The 12,131-nt window shown below is 40.6% G+C and overlaps 1 protein-coding gene across 1 annotated transcript in view; it reads left to right on the forward strand.

Moving 5' to 3' along the window:
- Positions 1-10,953, forward strand: part of SHROOM2 (shroom family member 2) — a gene marked incomplete at its 5' end in the record, with an annotated part of 124,206 nt that extends 113,253 nt beyond the window's left edge. Inside the window, 3 exons of the mRNA XM_082337080.1 lie at positions 585-765; positions 5,498-5,770; positions 10,301-10,953. Coding sequence (XP_082193206.1) covers positions 585-765; positions 5,498-5,770; positions 10,301-10,567 — 721 coding nt within the window. The 3' untranslated portion in view covers positions 10,568-10,953. The remainder of the gene's footprint in view (positions 1-584; positions 766-5,497; positions 5,771-10,300) is intronic.
- Between the last annotated feature and the right edge of the window lie 1,178 nt (positions 10,954-12,131).

The following is a 12,131-nucleotide window of genomic DNA, read 5'->3' on the forward strand; positions in this document are numbered from 1 at the left end:
AGGAACAATATTTTAGCCTTTTTTATGTGATGAAGATTTACAAAGACAGCTTGAAGTGGGCATGAGGCATTTTGTGGAAGTGAATGAGAGCAAAGTAAGAAAAGATTTAAATTCCATCCATGTTGATGTTCTGTGGGTCTTTTGTTTTCTTGATATGAGTTATCAAATTAAGTTGTAGCCTTCTCGAGAAGTTCACATGTAATTCCATAATGAAAAAGATAAATACTTATGTTGTAGTATCCCACATTTGGAAGTCTGACAGGATACTCTCTCTGACACCGAGGTCTTTGCGCTACTTAGTAAAATGTAACTTTACATTTTGTTTCCAGCTGAGATAGGTCCATTTCACTCATTGTAATGGTGAAAAGTCTTCTGCTCTACTTCAGTTTTAGCTTTTGGTGGACATGTGCTGAGTTCACACAAATTTTCTTCACAATCAGTATTTATTTGTCCTATTTCCATAGGTAGTGGTTTTCTGTTGAACCCCCTGCTTGCTTGGTGAAACGATGGCTCTAAAAGATTGTCTTTCCTTTTCAGTGATTAGGGTGTCAAGGCAGTTAATGAAAGTTTTGACTTTTTACCAGGAAAGAGGAGCAGAGCGCGCCGTCTGCCATCTCCCTGACAACCAATTCTACTTACTACAGCACATCTGCACCAAAGGCAGAGCTGCTGATTAAAATGAAGGACATGCAGGAGCAGCAGCAACAGCAGCAGAGCGAGGATGATTCTGAAGACGAACTGGATCATGACTTGTCGGAAAAGAAGGTAAAAGACATTTCTAAAAGTGTAATGGGAGGCTCTCAGTTGCATGCATTTCATTAACTGTGAGTTTGCTAGGTAAATAGCCCTAAATAAACAGCCTTCTAGATGTACAGGATCACTTGGAAAATCAGCCTGTTTTTTTTAAGCACGGGAGGGATTGTTAAATGTCCAACTGTGAATTTAGGAACTTCATATTAGGTGCTTTTTGCAGCTTGATACACATTCTGGAAGGTCCCCAGGGGAGAAGTTTTGGGGAGGTTATTTTCAAATATTGTTTTCCATTTGAGATTTTAGTGTATTTCTCTCACTTGCTATATACAAAGAAACAGTAGTGCTTATGTATCCCACTGTAACTGGTAGTGGTTTTAGTTGCTTCATATTTTTGAAATTTAGGTCCAAGATTCGGGTTTGTCATGAGAGAGAGAGGGAAAAAACACCTACACCTACATACCTCTTCCCCTTTTTTTCCCCCCCATTTGTTTTCATGGGCAACAAACCACTTCGCCCTTTATTTCTCCTGCCTCCCAAATTAATAACAGTAGTGGTGGGAGGTAGCTATCAGCTTGGTGGATTCAGTGGAAGATACTCATCACAAGGGAGACAGTCTTCTCCACTCTTATTCATCCCCATCCTTTGGCGTTTTACTTCCCATCTAAGGTCAACATAATCCCGTAGGTATTAAAATGATATAATGGCATTTCTGTCGTTTGAGAAAGTGGTGTCCTACGTTAAAATCATCACACTCATCTCAGTGATTTGTCACAAAATATTTTAATCATAGTTCCCAGTATGGATAAGCTGGAGGAAATGGTCTGTTTGATCAATTAAAGTGATGTAGTTTAACTCTGTTTACCTAAGCTAGTAATGCAGTGGTGTGCAAATCTTTTCTGTAAAGTAAGCTCTCTGCTTAATAATCAACTGCCAGGGTGCATTTGGTAAACCAGTCCCAAAGAAATTTCTTTTAGTTAAATATTAGGAATATATTTAGTCACTAAGAATGAGAGATTCCTTAGGAGATTCCCACCTCTGGTTCAGTGCAGGAGTGGATGCCACTGCATTGGAGGGGCCTGTAGTGTTTCCTGTTACCACTGTTTATTTTTTTTTTTCTCCCTCAGCCTTCCCTCCTTCCCTCTGCCTCCCCCCCCCCCAGCATCGCACAGTTCAATACGGCGTGCACTGCCGGGGGCATGGCGTGGCTGCAGCGGGAGAGCTGCCCTTACCTCTCGCCAGAGAGCTGCTGAATCCAACAGCTGTACTACTTAGACAAATTAAGGATTCCACTGCATTTGGAATAATTTGGTTTATCTGGTGCCACACATGATGGTCACGTTTCTCGTTTTTGCTGGAATTAGTTTCCTTCTCATTAATTATGGAGTGTATGTATGGGGGAGGGTGTTAAAATTAAACCTTCCTTGTTTGCCCAACAAAATGAACACTAAAACTTTTATAAGCAAAAGTGCCATTTATTTGTGTTGGTGTCTGTTAACAGGAAAATCATGTTCACCCTTTACATACTCCTCCCTCCATCCCCCCAGCTCCAGTATACACCGCTCATCATATGAGATAGGAAGTATTTCATGAAGAGTTTTCAGCAGAGCTCCCCCATCTTCTTCTCTGAATATGCATATTGTTGTAGCCACGCACACATTGCTGCTTACTTCTCTCCCTGCTCCTCCACATGCATTAGGATGCAAGCACTCAGTTCAGGGGGCTTTCATCTTGGATCCTGTCAGAAAATGTATAAAACTCGTGGTAAGTGGGTCAAGACATCTTTGTAAAACAGCCAGAATATATAACTTGGCCCAGCTTCACATATTTGGCCACAGTTTAACAAGGGATCATTAAGGCCTTGAATGCTTTAATAGCACGCTTTACGACTTCAGTTATTTTAGAGGAGGCATACGCCCAGAACCTGTTCCTTGATTCCTAGAAATTGGTCAGTTCTGCTATGAGATATCTTAATTGCAGTCCACTGTGGAATGATTGTAATATTTGTCATTCTCTGCTCTGCAAACCAGAAATGTGTGGTGCTTTTTTTTTTTTTTTTTGAAATAAATATAGGAATTTCATAGTTGCTAATTTTTTTTTTTTTTTTTTTTTTTAATTTGGGACAATCCCTGTATTCCCAGCTAGCAGGAATGGAATGTGTGTGTCTCATGTACTGAATTTAATGTAGGTTTATCACAATTATAAAATATTGAACAGATGTTGAAGACACTACAGAAGTGTGTTTTGTAGTAAGGAAAATCCATGAGTGGCTTGAGTAGGAAGTATCTCCTTGGCCTTTAAGAAAGTTTCAGCAGCTCCTGAAGTGTGTAAAAATAATTGAAGAATACCAAGTTTCTTCTGCGTTTAGGCCTGAACTTCATGTGAAATGGGGTGGTGAGCTGAGAGCAGAGTAGTTTACATAAAGCATGCCAAGCAGTGAACTACCTGAGCAGCACTCTGCTGAGCTACTTTGTGTTGCTAGTCAGATCAGCAAGAATTACTGGAAAAAGATGAGGTTTTATTGTTTTCTTGTTTACTGGTGCAGAATTCACAGCTATGAATTATTCATCTGCCAGTTTCAAGATGTAGATTGGAGCTCTTCTGGCTCAGTAAATATTGAACATAATACAGGTTTTCTGCTGCTTAGCAAAAGCATGTAGTGAGCTCACAGTTGCTGCATCCAAAGGCTGCTTCATCTGGGTAGGAAGCAATCGGTGACATAATCCAATTCTTAATAGATATGACAGTCTTAAAGAGGGGCGAGTACTTATGGCTGCCTCACCTGCAAAAGCGGTCCTTTAAAGGCTAGCTTCACCTGCTTGAGAATGTCTAAATAGGATGCTACTGGCAAAAAGGCCTTTTTTTGTTTTTTAAAGAAAGAAACCTTATGAGAGAGCTGCTCTGGATTGTCAGACCAGATTGGTAAACGTGGAGCAGTCGTATGGCTTTTTTCCATTCGAGAAAGTCACAGCACAGCTGCAGAAGTGAAAAACTCGAGATAGTAACATAGAGCACAACAGTATCCTGTTGTGTTTAGGATGGTAAAACAGCAGTGTTGTGCATGTGCATGTCATCTGAGGGGAATGAGAGCGTAGCACTGTGACCTACATAATCCAAATCAAACTGCATTTGCATTGAGAGAAGGGGAAAAAAAACATCAAATCCTGCAGATTAATCAGTCAGTAAAGCAGGCATCTGTAGAACTGCTTACTACCTTAATCTTTTGGGCACCCAGACTAACAGATAACCCAAATCCAGATTAACCTGGCCTGAGTATATTAAATCAAAAAAGAGAAAACTGGCCTGGATAATCCATGTGTTGAATTTCTACCTTCAAAAAGGCTGTTAAATTTTCAGGGTGTGGTTGCCTTCTGTTAAGATGGCAGACTTTTTTTTGTTGTTGTTGGGGTTTTTTTTATTCCCAAAATAAATTGGCAATGACTGTTCAGTGATGCCTGAGAGCAGTAGCTGCTATCAGTATGTTTCTCAGTAATCGTTAAGGCTTGTAATCAGACTTGCATTTAGAAAGCAGAGTTCCTAAAGAATGTCATGAGTAATGTTTTTCAAAAAAAAAATAAAAAATTGAAGGAGTACTGTGAAATAATGACTAGTTTAAAGGATGTAATTTTAATTTAGAAATTGCACTAAGAGGTATATGTTTAGAGAACGCTTTGGAAATTTTTCTTACCTGAAATTAGCTGAATACTAAATAGGCATCTACATTTAAATTAATGAGGCATTTTTAGGGTGTGATTCATCTCATGTTAGGGTAGACGACTAGCTGAACTGACTTCCACACCTTGTGCACGAGTGAAAGCTAATGGACATGCAAGAAACCAGCCCTCTTGCCCCAGGACAGGGAGATAGCCGGGCAGCAAGGATGGAACACAGGTCACTGAGGGAGGAGGTCTGGGTTCTCGGTCTGGCTCTGCTGGTGATGCACCTGACGTGCTTTCTCTAAGCCAGGGCATGTGCAACCCAGGCAATGGGGGATTTTACTAGAGAAACCCCGACAAACTGCAGATGAGGTGGTATGTTCACCTGGCATAGGACAATGACGGCCAAAGATGCTTGTTTGGTCCTTTGGCAGAGACGCTTTGTACAGTTTCACACAGGGCTGCTTTGTACAATACAGAAGTAGATTTTGTTCCCTGTTCTGTGCCACAGGGATTACGATTTCCCTACAGAAATGTAAGGCAGTGTTAACGCTAAGATTTTCTGAGTGTGGAAGCACTGCTATTGGAGGGATGCTAATATTATGCAGAAAGGAATAAAAAGCTAGACAGTGCCCTAGTTTTAACTGCGTCATGTGGAAAATACAGGAGTGTTTTCCTGGTACTGTTTATCTTCGTAAGTGTAGCTCTTCAGAAAAGTATTATGGACCTGGTATTTAGAGAGAAAAGGGTGTGCTGTACTTTATGCTGCTCCATAGCAGGCTTTGAAGCTGTTCAAAGAAGAAGCAGGAATGCTTGCTGGGGCAAGGGAAGTCCTTCATCTTCTGCCGCAAGGGTAGATTGCTTTAACACAGGTCTCAAGCTGAGCATGGTAGACCTACATCCTGAACCTTTGAATCCAGAGGTATAGACCTTAGACATATACTTAGACATATATTTATTTGTAATGCACTCATTGTCAAAGCCACATGGGAGTTTCAGTGTATTAAAGTGCTAGATTTTTGACATGACTTTCAGAAGTGAGGAAAAATGCAGTAGTGCTAATAAATTCTTATCCCCTTTATTTTCCACAGCAAGAACTTATTGACAGCATTAGTAGGAAGCTGCAGGTGCTGAGGGAAGCACGGGAGACGCTTCTGGAAGACATCCAAGCAAACAACATACTGGGGGAGGAGGTAGAGGCCATTGTGAAAGAAGTCTGCAAACCAAATGAGTTCGACAAATTCAAGATGTTTATCGGTGACCTTGACAAAGTGGTCAACCTCCTGCTGTCACTGTCAGGTCGTCTGGCCCGGGTGGAAAATGCCCTTAATAACCTGGATGAAAATACCTCTCCGGAAGAACGGGTGAGAAAGGCCAATAATAATATCACTGCGTTTAGTGAACTGGGGGGGGGGCGCGTTGCTTGGTTTTGTTTATCTAAATTGCAGAGCTCAAGATGAGGGATGGTGAATGGATACATCTCATAAGGCCATTTTCTTTAGATTTCTCTTTGCCTTGCTTTTGCTTGGAATACTAAAACTACAAGTGGCTTGGTGAGAAAAAGTGGTGTTTTGGGGTGCACCATAGTGGAAAACAGACTTAGCAAAAGTTTAAAGAAAAAGAGGAACTACTGATAAAAGTGTAAAAAGGAGACAAACAAAAATATTCTAACAACTCAAGATGGGAAGAGGAGTGTCACTTTGTGCTGTAATGCAGAAAGCTTACAGACTTCTTTATACTCAACAAGGATTTTGATAAAAATCTGTAAGGTTGTTACAAAGAAAATGTTTCTCATCTACTACAGCTTCCTCCACAACACCTAGCAAGGAACAAGAGCAAGAAATGACAGAAAGACAAGTCTTAAAAAAAAAAAGGGGGGGGGGGGGGGGGGCAGGCAGGAGGGAGACATCGCAAAAAGAATTTTTCAATAGAAAACATGGTTTACCCAACCAGAATAGCCCAGTAGTGATGTGGAGGAATCCCAGCAGATGTGGAAATTTCAGGAGTGTTTGAGGTGCTTTTACGTGTTGGACCCCGCCTCTGCTGGCGGCACTTTGTTTAGCTCCAAATCCCAACAGGCCTTAGCTTGGAAGCAGATATCTAGCAATACATATATGCACCAAAGGAGAGATGTAGACATGTGTGAAACTTGAAGGCTAAAATAAATAAAGGGGCGGGGCGGGGGGGGCAGGCTATGTGTCAAGTGAGTTTAGCTTCTGCAGTTACATGAATGTGAAGTGGGATTTTTGGCTCGTAGCTGTGGACTGAAATGCTAGTAGTCCACCTAAGTGTTGTAACAGAATTTTTTCCATGGGCTGTGGATTCATGTTGTGTTTCTTCAGCGTGCTCCATTGTTTCACCAATAAGAACCAGTAAGTGCTGGGACTAGTCTGAAGCTGTGTTTTTGCTGTTTGGCCCTAGCTGCTGCCAAACATACTTGTTTAATGGCTGTCCAGACCCCTCTCTGACTGAGGCGAAAAAAAGGTATTTGACAGCTTATTAAAGGGCAGATCAAATCTCCTGAAACTTAAAGAAATTTAATCCTTCTTTAGACTTCTTTTTTGTAAATGTGGTTGCAGCTGGGCTCAAAGATGGGAGTGTGAGCTGGGGAAACAGCTACCAGATGATATGAGCGTATAGGAAACACAGTTTGAGAGCTGTGATAAAAACAGCTTATTGGCTAGGTGTGGAAAAGGAAGAAGGTGAGTAGGTGGTGTAGTAAGGGCAGTCAGAAATTGTCTGTGTGCTCTGCTGTCAAATTTAGACTGACAGAAATCCAAATCCCTGACATATTTTAATCCCCATTCATCTTCTTATGCACTGGCACCAAAGTCTTGCCATAGTAACATCAGAAATATATCTAAAATTGTTGGTCGGAGACGCTTCTCAGATGAATCAAGTCCCCACGTACTTTGACTAGAAATACAATGCATGTAGGGTTACGTGTGCATTTCTTTGAATTTAGACTGGCACATGTGGCTTTTTTGATTGTCCTTTGGTATTTTGTAGATCACGTGATGATATTTGGTGTACTACCAATGTACCATATAAACAAAATGGGAGATTCACTTCCATCCCTGGGGATCACATACCTAGGGATTACTGATCGATTTTTTTTTTTTTTTTTTTTTTTTTTTTAAGCTGATGATGCCTAAGAAACATTACTGTGATAGCTTTCTGATACTTTTCCACTTTCTAGGAACCACCAACAGCTCAGCAGACTTTCTAAGTAAACAGTCTGTCAGCAGGCAAATAATCACTGCTGAATTAATATTCTGACTATTAGATGCTCTGTCATAGGTCTCTTCTGCCACAAGGAACAGTATCAGGTATTTCAACTTTAGCTTCTGAAAGGGGACTTCATCTGAAATAGCTACCAGCCCCTTTCCTTCCACACAGTGAGACCAGTGTCTTCTCATTACTTTCCTTATCAATCAAAGCCAGAGTGTGCTGAGAACCCTAAAGCGCTGAACCAGCAGTCCACAGATGTGATGAGGTGCCTAGACCCACAAGACCTGTTATTGCAAGACTAGGGACAAGTACCAGGGACAGTAGTTTAGGAACTGGATGTTGGGAAGTCAAATACATGGAGGCAGTCCCTCTTCATATGGCTGTGGTTCAAAACAGCAAACAATTCTTGAGAAAGACTCTCAATAGAAAGAGCCAGAGATTGTTCCCTTAGAGGACCTTCAGATGGCCTGTGTTTGGCTGAGGCTTCAGATCACTGCTAACTGTAAAATACCCTTCTGCACTCTGCTTGGCTTTGGTTGGTTGAAGTCGGTCAGATGAAACCATCTGACATCATTTACACCTTTAGGCCTGGTGAGCCATTTACCCGCTGCTCAAAGAACCTTCTCAAGAATGGTGTCTTGAGCCTCTTATAGTGTGTTTCACTTTACCCTTCAAAACAGTCTTTCTGCTGTCGGTCATCTTTGACAGAGGAAAAAGCAAATTCAAGAGGTTTCTCATTTGCCTTCTACCTTTCTGCATCCCACTTCTCTTAGGTATTCCCTAAACCTCCACAAGGGCAGAGGTACTAAGGTGTCATGCAAAGTAGTGTTTACTTTCCTTAAACTGTCAGGTCACTCGTGTTCATCTTAAAGTCATGCCATAGGCTTGGTAAGAAGAAAGCATACAACTTAAATCTGAGGAATTGTTATGAAGGACTAAGCATTTGATTGTTCTTGTGTCTGTTGACAATGATAGCGAATGGCTTGAAAAACAGAACTATTTAATCCCAAGGTTAGGTGGGTAACTACAACTGAGCTACCAGCTAGTTGATATATGCCCTCTTGTGTTCATCAAATTCTGTCTAATTCTTCTGCTGCTGCTCAGTGTACACAGAAGCTGCAAGGCTGCCCTGTCTAGCCACGCTCCCGAGTTTGGCTTGGCTGCTAGTTCCCCTGGTGAATTTAGGAGAACAGTACCATCCATCTCTTTGCAGCAGATAGTTCTGCTTGCAACTTGCTGGGGGATTTTCTTCCCTGGCATAAACTCAAAGGAAGATTAAACTGTGGTTTTTCTAATAATGTGTGATTTCTGTGACTTGTCTTCCATAGCTGTCTTGAATCCTGAGTTAATCTAGGCTGTGTATTTTAAGTACATTGAGAGCGCAAGGCTGAAAGCGTTTCACCCTCTGAGCTTTGTGCTGTCTATAGAAAAAGAGGCAGCGCAGGATATGTGTGCAACTCTGACAGATAGGTCTGTTAAAGCTTGGTCTGTATCCCACTTTGTCTCATACTTCCATCTTGAAAAGACTCTATTCTACAAAAACACTTCTCTGTAAATCCTTTAGGCTTATTATAGCATGTGTGATTTAACATGAAGTCCAAATGAAAAAAACGGACACATTTATTTGAACAGACTGTGGTTTATTTGAAGACATAGGTTCTCAAAGAAAATTCGTCTCTGAAGCAAAGCTAAAAGTTATGGAGGGGTACCTCTTAGGGGCACTTTTTAATTAAGTTCAGAAGTCTGTACAGGAATTCTTGATGTCAGAGTAGGCCGGCCATACTCTGCTGCTGGAAAAAGGCAATCGCTTCTAGGCAGACATCTGAAATAGGTCAGATTAATAATGCTTCTGTTTCTTTCCACGTACTGCTAAAGGAGTGTAGCTGCGTGATTCAGGTGTGGCTGTCTACCGTGTAGACAGGTGAAGTTGGGTGAGATGAACCTCATCCTTCTTGCTCATACGTATGTGTGAATGGGATATAGCTCCTGTCGTCTGTCTTTGTGTGTTTCTCCATTCAACCTCCATTTTCCCTATTTTGTCTCTTGTGAGGGCACAAAGCAGAAAGTTTACAGCCTTTGGGAGGAAAATAATGCTTTTTTTTTTTTTTTTTACTTCCCTCCTGTTGTCTTGCCCCAGCTCTCGCTCATGTCTTAACACGACTTCACATCTCTCAGAGAAGCCACGCGGATTGCAGCAGAACTGCAAAATACCGCAGTGTCAGGAGCTCTGTAAGAACAAATTGCTCCGTTAATTAGTCTGTTTCTGGGTTCTCTAACCACAGCTGTTTCAGTGTGGAAATTTGGTGCTGTGTATTGAAGATGTAAGACATTGCTGAGTGAAGTCTTAATTTGGAGAACTTGGATGTTTCTCAAAGGCAACTATTTTATGTAACTATTTTGAACTATTAAATAGTAAAGTAGTCTTTGAAGTTCTTGCTATTGAGGCCAACAGAAATTTCATTGATTCGCTACATTTTTTTTTTCCTGTTTGTTAATGCATTTTATTAGAATAAACTTTAAGGAGCAATCTTATTCCACCTCCCTAAGTATTCAGGAAAATCTTTGTCTTTGCAGATAAAACAGATTTGAGACTGAAACACTGAAGCTGTTGTCCCAACCTGGTGAACCCAGTGAATTTTTAACTGTTTTTCTTTTCTCCTAAGCGGACGTTGGTAGAGAAGCAGAAGCTGCTGACCCAGCAACACGAAGATGCAAAAGAACTGAAGGAAAACCTGGATCGTCGAGAGCGTATTGTCTTTGACATTTTGGCGAACTACTTGAGTGAGGAGAACTTAGCAGACTATGAGCACTTTGTAAAAATGAAGTCAGCCCTCATCATTGAGCAGCGAGAGCTTGAGGACAAGATCAAGCTGGGGGAAGAGCAACTGAAGTGTCTGACCGATAGCCTCCAACCTGAACGGTTCAAATAAGCGGACTGAGTTTGACCAAGGATGTGAAAAATGGGAACAAAGGAAGGGATGGGGGAGTTTCCAAGTATACAAATGAGTATCTTGGCTTGTCTGAGTGTCCAGTAGAGAAACAAGTGCACAAGAGAAAAATAGCTCTCACAACAGCAATAACGCTCTCTTTCATTTTTTTGGGATGATGTATTTAATTTTTTAGAACACATTTTTATTGCTGGACTCTACAGCTGTTTCTCATTGCTTAACTTATGGAAAGCTCCACAGAAAAGGATAGACTCTTAACCTTTCTGCTCAGTAAGTTGAAAGTCTGTGGCAGTTGTGCATGCAAACAACAAGGTTTTTTTAGAATAGGTTGTACTCTTTCTTTATGTTCAGATGCTGTACAGACTGCTGGGAAACCCAACAGCAACTTATGAATGCACACAAATTTAGAAGCTCTAAACTTAGTGGCTTTTTATTTTTTTTTAAAGACACATTAAATAGGGGAAGAGTGCATCTTATAGCTAATATATTCAGATTGCTGAAATGTAGTGTCACTCTGATCCTGTGGCATCAGACACTTTTTTGTAATATTGTATATAGGATGGCACTTTCCCCTTGCAGAAAATAACTTTAAAATCAGTCTCAGTTAAACACTTCTTAAACCAGCTTGCAAATCACCTAATGGCAACCTTGCTGAAGATTTTTTTAAAAATTATTTTGCAAGACATATTTGTACACCCTCTTTCTGCAATGCAAGTGATTTTCTTTACCAAGTTGTACTTGATTTAAGAAACAGGCTGGAAGTATTGTGCTGATTTTGTTCAAAACATTTCTCATCTAAATTATTTAGAAGGCTCATTTGGTCTTTCTTGTGCTTTTTATGCATGTTTTTATTCTTCCTTCCCCAAAACCGCTACACTTTATGAAAATAAATGTAGGCTAAGGACACTGCTTCTATTTTTCTTCTGACTGCTCAACATTGTCATGGTTTTATATAGACAGTTAAGTTATACTGAAGTTGACCTACATAATGCTGTTCATTCTTTCCTCTTTCTCAGACTACCAAATGCAATATAAACACTTCTGCCATGTAAATACTGTGCATTACTCAGAGCGACTCTGCTTGGTAACTGTGAACATAAGTGGGTTTTGTTTATGTGCTTTTTCCTTTGCACAATGATAAATGAGAGGATGCTAGTTCACAGTATCAGATTACTGGTTGTGTTCTAGTAATACTGCCATTGGCTTAGAACAGATGATTTCCAGTAGCTCTAAAAAGAGGTGCTAACTCATGTTTTAGCACAGTAATAGGTTACTCTGACTTGCTCAGATACCTACAGAGAAATTCTGTAGTGTCTAAATGTCAAGTTCTATGTTAAGATAAAGTTTTGCAGGCAAAGAAAAGTCTTGAATGACTTTGTGTATATGCCATTTACATTGCACGGAAGACATTTATCTATCCGTAGACAAACAGGTTGCCCAACAAGAAGGCATTTTTGAGGCGGATGTGAATGCCAGTCTGTAGCTAAGCAGGTTGAAAATACAAATAGTTACGTCTTGAAAAGAGAGAGAAAATAATTCTTCCCAC

The sequence above is a fragment of the Platalea leucorodia genome, assembly GCF_965183815.1.
Source record: "Platalea leucorodia genome assembly, chromosome: 2".
NCBI lineage: Eukaryota > Metazoa > Chordata > Aves > Pelecaniformes > Threskiornithidae > Platalea > Platalea leucorodia.